The sequence below is a fragment of the Abramis brama genome (genome assembly GCF_963993115.1).
Source record: "Abramis brama genome assembly, chromosome: 23".
In the NCBI taxonomy this organism is placed as follows: Eukaryota; Metazoa; Chordata; class Actinopteri; order Cypriniformes; family Leuciscidae; genus Abramis; species Abramis brama.
In genome coordinates this window covers 898,492-915,991 of record NC_139985.1, presented here as the reverse complement: position 1 = coordinate 915,991, position 17,500 = coordinate 898,492, and the positions used below count along the sequence as shown (strand labels likewise).

Here is a 17,500-nt window from a genome sequence, read left to right as displayed (position 1 = left end):
GACTTGCTTTGACAAATCTGTGACATCACACTTTCTGGCTGTTTGAAAACCTAGTTTTGAGCATCAAAAATCCTCTGATAACCAAAAACACTTCTGATACGGACAGAGTCTGACACCCAAAACACATACGATCACTGTCTCATATTTATGTGTAACGGGATATTCTGTTCTTCTGAAATCTCCAGGTTTTAAACATCTAATGTTTGATTAACGAGCTCTCTGTAAACACTAAACACGTGACAAACATGAATATGACACTGAACTCAGATGATTTATTATTGTTACACCTGCCGATCGAAGTCACAAACAGAACCTGATTGATTCGCGCAAGTTCTCAAACTCATTTAAACTTTATCTCGATAGTTTCTCTTCTATCGCTCGAACAAACTCAAACGAGATTATGTTGTCATCAATAAATAAAGTAAATAAGATGTAACTCACCGACGCGCGCGATGGATTACCGTAGAGAGACTATTGAGAAACTTCTAATGACAACGAATGAGTTGAGTCTGGACATCCGAATCAGTTTGGTGAATCGGTTCGTTCGGACGGTTCATTGCATTATTGTTCCAACCACAGAGGTTCCAACATTTCAACCAACTCTCAGCGATCTTTGTGAATCGGTTCAACTAAATCACCAAAAAGAGCCGGTTCACATGAATAATTCGTTTGCGGAATTATTACTAGGACCGAGTCACTTTCATTTCCGTAGGGGGGTGAAATAATTTATCATCTCGTACAAACACTCAAAATACTCAATGCTATATCTATAATCGCATTAAGCGTGGTATCAGTATATGAGGGGCATAATATTAGAAAAGGAATTAAATCAAAAGTGCATGTGAATAAACTCATGTAAAATGGTATGAGCCGATTCATTGTTGAGAGTCCATTGACCCTGACAGACAAAACTCAGGCTACGTCTACATTAATCCGGATACATTTGAAAACGGCGTTTTCGTTTATAAACGCTCTCCGTCCACACTAGCGTTTTCAAGCGTTTTTGGACGTTTCAGTGTGGATGAGAAACTTTCGAAAAACGCCTGAAAACGCTAAATTCACCTTTACTGCGCATGTGTAAAACCCCACAAAAGCTCACTGATATGATTCAGATGGAAAAATAAATAATGAAGTTATCGCGCAATAACAGGATAATTTTATTTAGTAAAATATCTCACCATTCACTGATGCGTCCAGGCAGTGGCGGAGCCAGGATTTTTTCATAGGGGTGGCCAGGCAAGGGCCAGCAACCAGTCTGGGGTGGCACAGAAATCTTAATTATTTTATCATAAAAAATAATTTGACTATAATGTATTGGACTGTTTTAGTGCCTACACAACTGAATAAAGTTAATTTGTACTTAATTGTAATTGAGATAGTAGTGAATTAGGAATCATGGAATACTGAGTGAATTTTATATATTTTTTATTATTACCCACCACCTCATATTAAAATTAATTAAATAGTAATAAAAGGGCACACACTATAGCTAAAGTTCAACTTGCTCTGTTAGCTTGGTTCTGGTTCTCAAAATCTCCAATAGCTTGTTCTACATTGTTGCATCTTCATGGATGAGATAACATGCAGATAATACTGTAGTCCAAAGATTATTCAACCTTCAATGCGTTTTATATAATCAATGAACTCTTCAACCAATTCTGAGTTTGTAAAAAAAAAATGTTTAACTTTCTATATTAGTTGTCAAAATAAATAATTGCAACAGTTCTATCATACCTAAATTAAAAAGGAAAACAAAAGTTGTCTTTTGAATCCCCATGTGCAAGAATGTGAACAAGGCGTAAGTCAACAGCACATAATGTAAAATGTTATGTTTTTCATAATGTAATGTTGCCAGAATGTAAAATTAAGTTATTTTATGGATTTAAAAATTATCCATTTTTGTTTGTCCTTTACAAATGAACGCAAAATGAATGCATATCTTCTAGTACAAATGCACAGTGCTCACATTTATTTGGACATTAAAACATTACATATCCATTTGTGCCTTATATTGTGATCTCACATAGCAGAATATTTTAATCCAGACACATGTGACACATGTATAACAAATACATGCATGCAGTTTTGACAGCTTTAATCGCCTTTTTGATTCATGAGTTAATTGACGACAGAACTACGGCTACAGCACGCCGCATTTGCACGTGATGTGCGTACCGCAAGCACAGTACAACGGCTGTCAGCCATATGACAGGAAAGTTAGTTAGTTTTACTGACATTTGGCCTGACAACATCTCATCTTACCGAAGATAGCCAACTGAATAAGGACAACGCGCTTTTCTCAGCATCTGACAGAAGTGTCACAAGCTTTCACACACATTTTCTAAAATAAAAGTAGCCTAGCATCAGAAAAAAAGAGAATTACGTTTGTTGTTGACTGCACACTATTCGACTTCCTCAAAACGGTCTTGCAACCCACCAGTTGAGATTGACTCTATATTTACTATGTGCATATCACTGTCTGATGTTCTGCTGAAGCTCATTCAGCACTTGCAAATTTCCGCACTCGTTTGACTTGCGCCTGGCGCTGAGGTGAAGTTGGAGTGTGCGTCTGAAAAGTCACACGTTTTTTGTGGTCTTAAAGAGACAGTTCAGCGTTTTAAAAAACGCGATTTTTGTCAATAAAAAAAGAGACAGAAACAGCAGTTGTGAGAGGGGTGGCCAAAGGGGTGGCCAAGCTTAGACCAAGGGTGGCCATGGCCACCCCTGGCCACCCCCTAGCTCCGCCACTGCGTCCAGGTCGAACGCAGACACCATATGTTTGGTCTAAAACGCGACTGCTCTCATGTATTACCGCAGGACAGCAAATGTGAGTAAATTCTGTCATCTTTTTCAGGACTGTGATATGAAGAGTGTGCAATGTAGAATATTTTTAGCAACAGTGTGAAAGTGAATAGCACATAACAGGCACAATACTGGTATAAACATGAATATCTATTGGTACAATATGCGTCACCTGACTAAATTTACGTCATCGTTTTTAAATCCCTCCGGTTTCACAGTCCACACTACAACGCGAAAACGGCGTTTTCAAATGTATACGCTTTGGAGTGCGTTTTCAAAAAGCTTCGTTTTCATTAATAAAAACGCTGTCTCAGTGTGGACGGAAGGCCAAAACGGAGAGAAAAAGATGCGTTTTCAAACGAAAACGTATTAGTGTGGACATGGCCTAACAAACCATTAGTGCTTCTTCAAAGTTTTCCCACATAAATCGAAGGTTTAGATGAGTTTACACCACAACAAAGAAGTATGATGATGTTTTAAGGCCTCAGTCTACCATTCAACTCTGACCAAACAGAACATGTTGGCAACTTCAGTTTAGTGCCTGTTTAGACGCGTTTTGCTCCGATAAAGCTTTGCGGTCTGTGTTCTTACTCATCTCTCTCTCTCTCCCTCCTCCCCCCTCGTATTGTTGAGCTTGCACAACAGCTCATGATGCTTTGACGGAGGAAGTGTCTTTCACAGAGGATGTGTGTGTGCGTGAATGTCTGTATGTGACATGAGATTCTTTAGTAATGACGTCAAGTGGCAGCTTTTCCCAAAAGACTGGGCAAATATCAACCACAAAAGAATCATGTAACATATGCAGCACTTACTAGCTCACAACCGAGAAAATAATGCATGTTTATCACAGTACATTAAGAGCTTGCGGGGTTTTCAGTCTTCAGATGCCGGATCCTCCTTCTACTGTGACCCCTGTCCTAGACTATGTTTTCATGTATAAATACCTCATTTATTCAGATATATATATATATATATATATATATATATATATATATATATATATATATATATATATGGGTGATTCTTCAATTAGGGGAACTTTTATGTCCCCAGGTTATACATTCATGTTAAAAATACTATATTATAAAATAAATAGTTTAGTTATTTCAAATAATATTCATTGCACCACCAAAAAATGTTATACACTAAAATCAGTATGATTTCCATTTTTAAAAATGTTTTCATCACTAATATTTGGCTACTCAGGCCTTGTCCCCAACCCAGACTTTAAAACTTATCTGCTCTGAAAATGTGATAAAATGTTATCAGTTCATTAAAAAATTACAATATATGTTTAAACAGTAACTTTAAAAGGCACTTGATGCATAATTCGGGTTCATGTCTGTGCAATTTGTGAATATTTTTAACAATTTAGTATTGTCCACAACAATACTGTCATTACCACGACAGTCTATGATTACAACAAGGATATTTTTGAGGGTAAGACTTGTTTATGCCGTAACCATGGAAATGAAGACTAGCAGGGTAGCACATGTCAGCCATGAAAGAACAGTGATATTTGATGTCTGAAAAAGTAATTTAATCATGAATTCCTTCTGATCATGGAGTAGACTTATTCAGCGTCATTACCATAAATGCTGTGGCAGCAATATGTTGATAAATGTATATATATATTCACATGATTTATGTGTATTTAAAGTTCTTTTTGTACTAGCTGTTGAGTGATGTTAGCAAATCCATGACCTAGCATCTTTTTTCCTGAAAAAAAATGAAAATGTCATTACCGCAACACATCATTACCAACACACAACTTGTGATGGTAATGACAAGTGATGGTGGTAATGACATTTTCTGTGTCACTATCTATATCATATTATGTGTTTATAAATTAAGTTAAAGAAGCATAATAGTGTGATATTTAAGGGCTGGTCCGAATACCATTTTTTGAGCTTCGAAGCTTCGGTAGTAGTGAACATTGAATATTCGAACCTTCGGAGAGAGGGGGCTGAACATATTCTTCTCTCTAATAAAGGCAGGAATCTCTATGTGTCGGTATGTCCGTTTGCATTTTTATTATTTCGAGAACCGTTCATCCAATCGACTTCACAAAGGAGTGCAGTGTCGCATTCGGTGCAATATAGATGGACATGCGAGACGCGACACGTTCAGAATTTTAGTAAACTACAGAACAGCGCGAGCGGAAGCGGCGCACCTCACACGGGCCGGGCTTATATGCTCTGAGAACGGACACTGCACTAGTGATGTAAAACACACACACACACACACACACACAGGTCTGTTAAATTAAGCAATACTTTTAAGGTTGTCTAATATTTTTCTGACTAACAAATTACTGATAAATAAACATGTTCAAGTTGATGGTTGTGTCATATTTATATATATATATCCTCAAATCTGTCCATTTCTTTCAACAACACTCACCAGAAGTAATTATTTAAGCCTTTAAATTTGCTTTATGTATCAATGCACTTTTCATTTATGTCATTACCAAAACACTATGTCATTACCAGAGCAGTATGTCATTACCGCCACGTTGCTTAATTTACAGCAAACATACCTTTAAAACTGTTTTATGTTCAATCTTGAGGTGCTACATGAAAAGCCTAATGAAATACTCATCCACTTATTCAAAGAAAAAACATCTAAAATTAATTTTCCAGAAATTAAACAAAAGTGTGCTTTGATGAACACAGAAAAACACATTTTGATGGTAAGAACAAGAAAATATATGTAATTCGCTGAATGGAAACATTTTGTTTTTTATACGTATTGTTGAAGGTTAACAATGTTTGCAAGATAAATGAGTTTAAATGATCTCCATGATACATTCTTTGCATTATGAGACTTTTTGATGTTGTGACGGGAATGACGTTTTGCAGTGCCAGTTGGCAAATAGATATAAAATACTCAAATTATATTTAAGTACAGTCATGGCCATTATTATATCTTTATATCAAAGCATGTAAACATTATCTTGACATAATTCTAACAAAATTCAACCAAATTTCATTAATCAAAATGTAAGATGACTAAATAGCCCCCAATTGAAGAATCACCCATATATAAAAAAAAGTATATACTCATTGTTGTGCTGTACTGTTAAATGTATTATTTATTTATTTATTTAAATCAGTTTGTTTATCAAATGTTTTATTTATTTTAATCTTATCCCGGATAAGAATAAAATATTAACGTTTAAACAATAACAAAGTAATTTACACATTCCTGTAGCTCACAGTATTTCATTGCGCTCGCAACATCGAGGTCATGGGTTCGATTCCCAAGTAATGCATGAACTGATTAAAATATAAACCTTGAATGCAATATTAGTTGCTTTGGATGAAAGTGTTATTCAAATACATAAAAGTCCAGAAGACTCTAGACACTGCATAACAACCACTTAGCAACTGCCTAACACCCTAGCAACCACCTAGCAACTGCTTAGTAACCACTCAAGGTACCATGCCTAACAACCACCTAGAAACCACACAGAACACCCTAGAAACAGCCTAGCAACCACCCAGAGTACCTTAGCAACTGCCTAACACCCTAGCAACCTCTTAGCAACCACTCAAGGTACTATGCCTAGCAACCACCTAGAGCACCTTGACTACCACCTAGTAACCATGCAGAACATCAAAACAACTGACTAGCAACACCCTAGCATCCATTCAGAACCTAGCAACTGCTTAGCAACCACTCAAAGTACCATATAAACTGCCCAGCAACCACCCAGAACACCCTAGCAACCACTCGAGTTCCACAGAAACTGCCGAGCAACCATTTAGAACGCTTCAGCAACTGCCCAGCAACAACCTAGCTACCACCTAGCAACCATCCAGAACACCATAGCAACTGCCTAACAACACCATAGCAACCATCCAGAAGACCCTAGCAACTGCATAACAATCACCTACCAACAACCCAGAACACCCTCACAACTGCCTAGAAACCACCCTGAACACCCTAGCAACCACCCAAAATACTCTAGCAACATCCTGGTGACCACTTAGCAACCATCCAAACGGTTCATCTTTTTGTAAGCATAATCTCAATAAAATGTTTGTTTTGAAATTCTAATTATGAACAGCTGAAAAAAGTCAGCTAAATGTGTTGGTCAGAAAGCACTCAAACTAAAGTGCAAGTAAGTGACGGAAACACATCAAACGTCTGTACTGACCTGGCCGAGATCTGAAACTCTGTGTCACTCAAGATTCCACGACACCCACTCGTTCATCACATGACTTCCTGCAAACTCTCTTATTAGAACACACTGAGAAGAGAAGCGCTCCACGCTCGAGGTCTTCCGTCTTCTGCTCATACGAGTCTATGAGTGTGTGTGTGGAGGGCCTCGACACACTGACGGATGATGGAAGGAGAAGACCGGATAGCAAACTTCCACAGACTCCTATCAGGTGTGTGTGTGTGTGTGTGTGTGACAGTATCATTGATCAAGGGACATCATATATCACACCATGGCTTTTTGTTTGAATCATTTAAGCACATCAGATTCCTCCGATAATTTAGAGTTTCAACAGACTTGACTTCCTTCTTCTGTGGTTTGTTTGCATCACGCCTCTATACTCGCTTTAAAGGCCAGACGACACCAAAACAGTTTTCAAAACACAAAAAACTTCCATAAAGTATCAGAATACAGTATTTTTAGTGTTCTTGTGTCTGAACGCATGTATGTGCACTGTAAAAATGTTTTTTTTCAAAGTTCACTGCAAAAACGATTCTTGTTTTCCAGCACAAATATCTAAACATTAATAAATCAAGATACATTTACTTGACAAGCAAAACTACTTGAGATTTTAGGGCTTGTTTGCTGAAAAGCTTATCAAAATTAAGTGAGTTTATGCTTAAAACGAGGAAAGATATCTGACAATAATATTGCTTTCCCTTTGAATTAGTTTTTTTATTGCGATATTCTTGCATACTGAATTTTTAAAAAGGTGCCAATTCTTGCATATTGCCAAAAAGTTGCATATTCTTGCATATTGCAATAAAAAGCATTAAACATTGCATATTCTTGCATATTGCAATAAAGTGTTAAACATGGCATATTCTTGCATATTGCAATAATTTGTTTTGCATATTCTTGCATATTGCAATAAAAAACATTGCATATTCTTGCATATTGCAATAAAAAATATTGCTTATTCTTGCATATTGCAATAAAAGACGTTGCCAATTCTTGCATATGGCAATAAAAAGACAAGACAAAAAAAAATTAAGCATTTATTTCATTGCAATTTAAAAAATATTTTTCCAATGTTGTAAATAAAACAAAGATTATTGTAGTGTTTTACAAGAAAATACTATTTCAGTCTTTCACTTTTAACTCAATGTTACTTGCCATTTCTTTGTAATTTTTTGTGAAATTTACTAGCAATTTTTTTCAACGATCATATGATGATATGAATGATGTCTGTCCGCACAGATGAGAGCTGCTGCTCGGATGCGTCCAGCGACTCGTGTGAATACTATCAGACTGAGATATTCGGGCTGTTGCCGAGCTCACAGGCTCATCGACGACCTCACGCAGACCCTGTCACACATGATCCCGATGGGAGTTTGGACACGGACAGAGTCTCCTGGAACCCCAGTGTCCCGCTCAGAGCTCTACCTGTCTGTCTGCAGGACAAGAGAGACATCAAGTGAGTGAGAGGCTTCCCTGCAAACAATTTTGCGTTTTAAAGACGTCTAATAGCATCCAAACTCAGCCCAGACGTCTAGGCTAAAACAAGGCAAAATTTGGGCTGTCAGTGAAAATGTAATAGACGTCTAAACCATCGCCCAAGAATAGAATAGTCATCAATTAGATCACAAAGAAATGAAATGAGTGAGGAAATGAAACCAAACACCTTGTAATCACTGTTTACGGTCATCTCTTTATCTGTTTATCATCTCGCAAGTTATTTTGGCAAAAACGACATTCAAGGTTATTTTGGCTAGAAGTGTGTTACTCATAACCGGACTATATCGGGTCTATAGTTAACATAGACGGTGAAATGACGGGTTTAGTTCATAGTTTTAGTTGTGCTAGTTGCTCATTTGTAGTATTCTAACGCAGTGGTTCTCAAACAGAGGCGAGGCTCCACTAGGGGGCGCCAGCAAACTTCCAAAGCAGGTGCAGGATGACTTAAAATGATTTAAATGAATTAAAGTCCCCCTGTGGTGAAAATCCAGCTTTTAATGTTGTTTATGTGTCTATGTGGTGTTTTTAATGTGCTTTAAGACAAACCATGTGTAAATTCATAAGTCGACACCATTGCTGAGTATTTCCTCCTTAAAACTGCAGTGAACCAAAGACAGTCTCAAAAACACGCTTTGAAATCGCTGGTGTTTCTGACGTCACAAACTACCTTGTAACCAATCAGATCAACGTGTGATCGTCAACCAGTGGATCTCTGAGCTGAGTGAGTGAGTGGAGGCAGGGCTCATTTGCATATTCATAGAACCACGCATACTAAATGAGGCAAGGGTGTCGAGTTACATTCAAGATATTTTAAGGCATGAAGATTGTTTTTTCAAGGAAAAAACGTTTAAATATGTCATTTTGGTGATCAAAGATGAGTTTTAACGGATAAAATTATTGACTACGGGGGGACTTTAACATAAAGCCTACTGTATTATATTTGATACGCAAATTTCAAAGGCCTCTAAATGATCAACATGATCGAAAATGCCTGAAAAACCTGTTGCACACGATCTGTCGTCTGATTGATAGTTTAGAACTTTTTTTTAGCAAGTAAAAGGTGTTTTAATGAACTGAAGCACACGGTTCTTCAAACTTCTGAAATCACAAAATGAATTGTGGTTAATGTAATAGTTCAGTACTCCCAGTTAAAAGTTGAAACGAGCAGCTTTCTCATAATTACAGCATAAATACAGAAATATCTTAGCCTATATTGGGGAGCCTTCAAACGTTTTATTATAAGTGGTGGATTGAGTGAATTATACACAAACACAATGCCATCTAGTGGTCAGTTTCAGTGTTTCAGTTTTGTTATGTGCCAATCAGAAAGAGGCAGCATGTGCAGAGACGCAGCATTGGCTACTGGGACTCGTGGAGGCAGAGCCAGCAAACCGCAAGGCGGCGCTTAAAGGAGCATGTGGGCAGGGCCCTGTCAGGACTGTTGCCATGGAGACACACACTTCATAAGATCGAAGGTGAGTGTTGAGTATGTATCCACTGTGACCCCTAGTGGTCAATACAGTGTAAATCCAAACCATTGATTCGGAGCAAAAGATTGGTAAAGGTTTCGAAGCTTGATGAAGCAGTGTTTTGAAATTGCCATCACTATGAGTATGTTGATGCTGTGCAAGTGAGTAGATGATGTTAGACTGGTTAACTGAATCTGATCCACAGGTCAGTTTGGTGTCGGGGTGAAGGCGTACTTTGTGTTTTTGCGGTACTTGCTGTGCTTGAACCTGCTTTACTGCGTGATCATCGCTGGATCTGTGCTGGCGCCAACGCTGGTGTTCAGGAAGAACTCAGGTACGAACACTGAGACTGGCCGAGAGTCTGTGGTCTCTTAACAGACCCGTTCACTCCGAGGACAAGCAAAACTACTCGAGATTTTAAAGCTTGTTTAGCCAAAAGTTAATCAAAATTAAGTATTGTTGCATATTCTTGCATATTGCAATAAAAAGCGTTGCATATTCTTGCATATTGCAATAAAAATGTTGCATTTTATCGCATATTGCAAAAAAACGTTGCATATTCTTGCATACTGCAATAAAAATGTTGCATTTTATCGCATATTGCAAAAAAACGTTGCATATTCTTGCATATTTCAATAAAAATCGTTGCATTTTATCGCATATTGCAATAAAAATGTTGCATTTTATCACATATTGCAAAAAAACGTTGTATATTCTTGCATATTGCAATAAAAATGTTGCATTTTATCGCATATTGCAAAAAAAAGTAGCATATTCTTGCATATTGCAATAAAAAACGTTGCATTTTCTTGCATATTGCAATAAAAATGTTGCATTTTATAGCATATTGCAAAAAACGTTGCATATTCATGCATATTTCAATAAAAAGCGTTGCATTTTCTTGCATATTGCAATAAAAATGTTGCATTTTATCGCATATTGCAAAAAAAAACTTTGCATATTCTTGCATACTGCAATAAAAATGTTGCATTTTATCGCATATTGCAAAAAAACACTGCATATTCTTGCATATTGCAATAAAAATTCACATCACAACTATAACGATAATGGCACATTCAGAACGATATCGTTGGAATCACATTCAGAACGTTTTTTTTCCAGCTGATGAACGATAAAAACATTGACAGCCAATGGGAATCAGTCCTGCTTTAAAAGCACAAGTATTTAAAGTGGCGGACAACAAAACTCCAGTGCACTTTTAAGGCTCATTCACACCAATAACTATAAAGATAACTATATTAGCGTCCACACCAGCGCACAATATCTTTCTGTTTATTATAAGCGCGGTGCAGTTTTGTTGTATGTCGCTTTAAATGTGCAGAAAGCAATTTCTGAGAAACGCTGTTTGAAATGGAACAGACCGAGCACCAAAGCACACAATAGCCAATCAGCAGTGAGGGGCGTGTCCACTCATTAGGGGGGGAGGAGCCTGTGTTTCATAGTGCGTTCATGAATTTGTGGGCGGGGTTATAAAGTTAGGGGTGTGGTCCTGTTGGGTAGGGGCGTGTTTGTTTTGGTGATTTCAAATAACAGAGTTTCTCACAAATTGCTTACTGCACCTTTAAATGCTCAAGCTCTTTAAAGCAGGATGGATTCTGATTGGCTGTCAGTGTTTTTATCGTTCATCAGCTGGTAAAAATTGTTCTGAAAGTGATTCCAATGATATCGTTCCTCTGTGCTGTTAATATGATTGTTTGTGTAGAATCTGCTATTCTTATTAGATTTTTAGAACTATATCGTTATTGTCCTTGGTGTGAATGCTAATGTAGTTATCATTATAGTAAAATTTACAGTTATCATTTTTGGTGTGAACAGGCCTTTAGAGTTGATACACTAAAACTGATCTAATATGTCAAATACAATTTTTTTTAGGCCATCAGGAAAATATCCCCCTTGAATATAAAGACATATTTGTTGGATCAGTAAGTCATTTTATGATTATCGCTCTCTAATTTCCACACTGATCATCATTTTCAGATTTTATTTACTTAACTCATTTACCATAAATGAAAACTCACTCTCGATGACCAGAGAGCAAGAAAAGTCATGTGGTTTGTTATGCTGCATTATATTGAATTATGTTTCCTTTCTGTTAATGTAGTAAAAACAGTTTTTATTCTATTTCTTGACATTTCACAACTGCCTATTGTTTTTGTCTGTACATGCACAGATATAAATGAATGTATGGGGATTTCAGTTAACCAGGATATTGTCTTAATGGTTTATGGCAGTCAGATTTATGTTTATTTGCATGTAAACAAGGTCACTGTCTCATTTTTATCTGTCTTCAACACTGCATGCTCTTTCTCTCTCTCTTCTGTTCTGTGTTTTCCAGGGTGTTCTTGAAAACTCTCCAGTGTTTTACCGTTTCTACACTCGTGGGTCTCTTGATTTAGACTGTTTAAACACTCCACTCCTATTTCTACTTGGCATGATCTCTGTCCTCTTCCTCAGCATCATCATGGTGGTCCGCAGGTCAGATCATTTACCCTGAGCTATCAGACCAACGTTCCTGCTTCAGTACAACGTTACAGATTGAGATTTCAGCAGAAACATGCATTTGCTGCTCTTGACTGCTAAGTGGCGCTATAATCATAGACTGAATCAACAGCATCATGTCTAATTGTCTCTCAGTTTGCAAATGCTGTGCATAGAACTGAACAGCTATTGAACTGGGAACATTCATACTGGCAACACACATGTACATGTGTTTCCCATTTTAATTGTTGTGAACGGATCCCATAATGGGACACGGTAATGGAAAAAACACGAGACACGAGGAAAGATTAAATTTCAATGCTTTTGCATTCACTGGCAAAACTTTAGTGAAAACAAAAGTTTTGTAAGTGAATGCAAAGTTTTGTGACCGAATGCAAAAGTTTTTTGAGTGAATGCAAAAGTTTTTTGAGTGAATGCAAAAGTTTTTTGAGTGAATGCAAAAGTTTAGTAAGTTTTGTGAGTGAATGCAAAAGTTTTGTGAATGAATGCAAAAGTTTAGTAAGTTTTGTGAGTGAATGCAAAAGTTTAGTAAGTTCTGTGACCGAATGCAAGTTTTTTGAGTGAATGCAAAAGTTTTTTGAGTGAATGCAAAAGTTTTTTGAGTGAATGCAAAAGTTTTTTGAGTGAATGCAAAAGTTTTGTGAGTGAATGCAAAAGTTTTTTGAGTGAATGCAAAAGTTTTGTGAGTGAATGCAAAAGTTTTGTGAGTGAATGCAAAAGTTTAGTAAGTTCTGTGACCGAATGCAAGTTTTTTGAGTGAATGCAAAAGTTTTTTGAGTGAATGCAAAAGTTTTGTGAGTGAATGCAAAAGTTTTGTGACCGAATGCAAAAGTTTTGTGAGTGAATGCAAAAGTTTTTTGAGTGAATGCAAAAGTTTTTTGAGTGAATGCAAAAGTTTTGTGAGTGAATGCAAAAGTTTTGTGAGTGAATGCAAAAGTTTTTTGAGTGAATGCAAAAGTTTTGTGAGTGAATGCAAAAGTTTTTTGAGTGAATGCAAAAGTTTTTTGAGTGAATGCAAAAGTTTTGTGACCGAATGCAAAAGTTTTTTGAGTGAATGCAAAAGTTTTGTGAGAGAATGCAAAAGTTTTGTGACCGAATGCAAAAGTTTTGTGAGAGAATGCAAAAGTTTTGTGACCGAATGCAAAAGTTTTGTGAGAGAATGCAAAAGTTTTGTGACCGAATGCAAAAGTTTTGTGAGAGAATGCAAAAGTTTTGTGAGAGAATGCAAAAGTTTTTTGAGTGAATGCAAAAGTTTTGTGAGTGAATGCAAAAGTTTTGTGAGTGAATGCAAAAGTTTAGTAAGTTCTGTGACCGAATGCAAGTTTTGTGAGTGAATGCAAAAGTTTTTTGAGTGAATGCAAAAGTTTTGTGACCGAATGCAAAAGTTTTTTGAGTGAATGCAAAAGTTTTGTGAGTGAATGCAAAAGTTTTTTGAGTGAATGCAAAAGTTTTTTGAGTGAATGCAAAAGTTTTGTGGCCGAATGCAAAAGTTTTTTGAGTGAATGCAAAAGTTTTGTGACCGAATGCAAAAGTTTTGTGAGAGAATGCAAAAGTTTTGTGACCGAATGCAAAAGTTTTGTGAGAGAATGCAAAAGTTTTGTGACCGAATGCAAAAGTTTTTTGAGTGAATGCAAAAGTTTTGTGAGAGAATGCAAAAGTTTTGTGAGAGAATGCAAAAGTTTTTTGAGTGAATGCAAAAGTTTTGTGAGTGAATGCAAAAGTTTTATGAGTGAATGCAAAAGTTTTATGAGTGAATGCAAAAGTTTTATGAGTGAATGCAAAAGTTTTATGAGTGAATGCAAAAGTTTTGTGAGAGAATGCAAAAGTTTTGTGAGTGAATGCAAAAGTTTTGTGACCGAATGCAAAAGTTTTGTGAGTGAATGCAAAAGTTTTGTGAGAGAATGCAAAAGTTTTGTGAGTGAATGCAAAAGTTTTTTGAGTGAATGCAAAAGTTTTATGAGTGAATGCAAAAGTTTTATGAGTGAATGCAAAAGTTTTATGAGTGAATGCAAAAGTTTTGTGAGAGAATGCAAAAGTTTTGTGAGTGAATGCAAAAGTTTTGTGACCGAATGCAAAAGTTTTTTGAGTGAATGCAAAAGTTTTGTGAGAGAATGCAAAAGTTTTGTGAGTGAATGCAAAAGTTTTTTGAGTGAATGCAAAAGTTTTATGAGTGAATGCAAAAGTTTTATGAGTGAATGCAAAAGTTTTATGAGTGAATGCAAAAGTTTTGTGACCGAATGCAAAAGTTTTGTGAGTGAATGCAGAAGTATTGTAAGTTTTTTGAGTAAATGCAAAAGCAATGAAATCAAAATTTTCCTCCGACCTCATCATTTTGTCCATCTCCGTGTCCCTTTCGTTCACTGATGTCCATTCTCTCTTTCAGGACGGTTGTGGGATACAAACACTCGTGGCTCACTGGAAACCGCTTCAGTTCAAACCTGAGTTACAAGGTTTTCTGTGGGTGGGATTTCAGTATTCAGGACTCGCAAGCGGCATCACTGAAACAAAACTTCATCAGAAACGAACTGAAGGTGAGAAATCAGCATGAGCTTCACGTATCTGTCATGTCAGACTCAGAGAGAGTTTATTAAGAGGTTCAGATCCCATAGTGCTACATTTTTCTAAATGTCATAATCATTTGTTATCAAGCAAGCATTAATTACTTCAATGAGCTCAGTGTTTCTGCATTAAATTATTACATTGTTTAAATTAATACCTTTTTCGCCAACTGTGATTTTGTATATGTGCATTTCTGAAATGCATAACTTAACTTGTCTCCTCTGATAACAGATCACTGTAAATTGTAATGTGGACTCATGCACTTTCTGTAAAGCTGGTTTGAGATTATGTGTGTTGTGAAAAGCGCTATACAAATACATGTGAATTGAATTGAGTGGATGACCTCTGACCTCTTCTCCAGATGGATCTAGAAGAGCAGACGTTTAACGAGAGAGTCCAGCGCCGATCGCTCAGACTCTGGGTTCGGCTCATTCTCCTGCGGGTCTTTCTGAACTTCCTTGTGCTGGTTCTTCTGGGAAGCGCATTCGCTCTGATCCATTACACCATCATTCTGTCACAAAAAGAGGTACTATACTTGTATAAAGAGGCCATATAATCATGCCCTTTTACAAAGTCTTGATGTTGTTTTCAGGCTCTACTAGAACTTGAATGTTGATTATTCTCCTCATATTCTCCATTGTTGCGGCTCCTCTCTTCCCAGTCTGTCAGTAACGCTCTGTTTACTTCGTGTCTCTATGAAGCCCCTCCTTCTGAAAAGCATACTGTGCTCTGATTGGTCGGCTGGAGCAGTGTGTTGTGATTGGTCGAGCGCTTGGAGTGTGTTTGGGAAATGTCCCGCCCCTTTCCATAACCACCAGTGTAACACACCACTAACTAACTCAACCAGGCCACGCCCCTTTATTCTGCGCATGAATTATTATAATGAGGAATATTGTGACGTGTTCGTTCCCGGAAGAAACTCAAGATACAATGGAGGCGTTTCAGGAGTTCAGGAACACTGACACTGATATAGAGAAGAACTGGAGCTTCTTCATGATCGAACACCAACATTACACACTAAACACAGATGAAGATGGAAAACAGCAGAATAGATCTTCTTTAAGAAAGTGAGTTCAGGATGTGTTTCCTGATGATTGTCTCTCTTGTCAGTTTCAGCATCTTCACTGGACCGTGTCTCTGATGTTGGAGTATCTTCCTCCAATCACAATGGCGTCGATAAACTACATATTGCCACACATCTTCAATAAAGTCTCAGAGTTTGAAGATTATTCACTCACCATCCAGCTCAACCTCACCCTGATCAGGTCAGAAAGGTCATGCACTTTGACCTCTAGTGTGTGTTACATGTTCCTTTGGTATTAAATACAGCAATATCTCAACTACGTGATTTTTTTTATTTAATTGCAATTTGCAAGATGTAAATTATCACCCTGTTCTTTATATGAAGCTGAATATATTAGTACGTACTTTATCCGCATACACACAGTATATTCACATACAGTTTGATTGTTTATATCATTGCAAAATGTAAACTATACTATCGTCCAGCTCTAATCTTCTAAATGCAACTATAAGGCATGAAAATATTAAGATATTATAAACATTAACCTCATGATATTCTGTCAAGCTACTCTGAAACGATGTGTGTCAAAATAGGACTTGACTTAAACTCGTGTGAATATTACAGGAGTATTTTCCTGAAGTTGTCGTCTTTGGGCATCTATCTGTTCTTCCTCATCAACAACTCATCAAAATCTACAACCAAACAGGTTTGTTCACAGTTGTTTCTCCTAGACAATGAGATTACATGAAAGACAAATGGGGACTTTTGAACTCTTTTGTCTCTTGAACTGTTCTCAGATTTGCAAAGAGAACACGTTTGGGAGGGAGATGTACAAACTCACCATCTTCAACTTCCTGGAGTGTTTCTTCAATGCGTTTTTTGTGGCTTACCCAAGAACGTGAGTTACTCAAACTTTACTGAACCCGTTTTAGATAAAATATTTACCCCTCAGGTTAATATTATTAGTTAGCATTTCAATCATTATACGACACATTCGCTTGTTCACGGATGTCGGTTAATGCTCGTAAGACACAAATTATTATCTTTTGGTATTTGCTTTATTTTGATTTTCAAATGCAAAAGTATTATGAGCGAACGCAAAGTTTCTCAGAATGCGAAATTTTTAATGAGCGAATGCAAAGTTTCTCGTAACGCAAAAGTTTTAATGAGCGAACGCAAAGTTTCTCGTAACGCAAAAGTTTTAATGAGCGAACGCAAAGTTTCTCGTAACGCAAAAGTTTTATGAGTGAACGCAAAGTTTCTCGTAACGCAAAAGTTTTAAGAGCGGGCGAACGCAAAATTTCTCTAGAAACGCAAAAGTTTTATGAGTGAACGTAAAGTTTCTCGTAACGCAAAGGTTTTATGAGCGAACGCAAAGTTTCTCGTAACGCAAAAGTTTTAAGAGCGAACACAAAATTTCTCGTAACGCAAACGTTTTATGAG

At 36.9% G+C, this 17,500-nt stretch overlaps 2 protein-coding genes across 4 annotated transcripts in view; one reads left to right on the top strand and one right to left on the bottom strand.

Annotated features, from left to right (window-relative positions):
• tmc6b (transmembrane channel-like 6b) overlaps positions 1-574 on the bottom strand; it is a 25,494-nt gene extending 24,920 nt beyond the window's left edge. Inside the window, exon 1 of one of the 2 annotated variants that reach the window (XM_084101744.1) lies at positions 442-574. The gene's annotated coding sequence lies outside the window, so the exon portion shown is untranslated. The remainder of the gene's footprint in view (positions 1-441) is intronic. The other variant, XM_084101745.1, reaches the window with a different exon arrangement.
• Positions 575-7,051: 6,477 nt separating this feature from the next.
• tmc8 (transmembrane channel-like 8) overlaps positions 7,052-17,500 on the top strand; it is a 17,031-nt gene continuing 6,582 nt past the window's right edge. For both annotated transcript variants that reach the window (XR_014604375.1, XM_084101753.1), the window contains exons 1-11: positions 7,052-7,199; positions 8,228-8,444; positions 9,812-9,960; positions 10,160-10,288; positions 11,848-11,897; positions 12,311-12,450; positions 14,858-15,005; positions 15,395-15,559; positions 16,144-16,298; positions 16,682-16,763; positions 16,855-16,955. Coding sequence is in view for 1 of the 2 variants with exons in the window: in XM_084101753.1 (XP_083957879.1) it covers positions 7,151-7,199; positions 8,228-8,444; positions 9,812-9,960; positions 10,160-10,288; positions 11,848-11,897; positions 12,311-12,450; positions 14,858-15,005; positions 15,395-15,559; positions 16,144-16,298; positions 16,682-16,763; positions 16,855-16,955 (1,385 nt within the window). In the remaining variant the exon portion in view is untranslated. The remainder of the gene's footprint in view (positions 7,200-8,227; positions 8,445-9,811; positions 9,961-10,159; positions 10,289-11,847; positions 11,898-12,310; positions 12,451-14,857; positions 15,006-15,394; positions 15,560-16,143; positions 16,299-16,681; positions 16,764-16,854; positions 16,956-17,500) is intronic.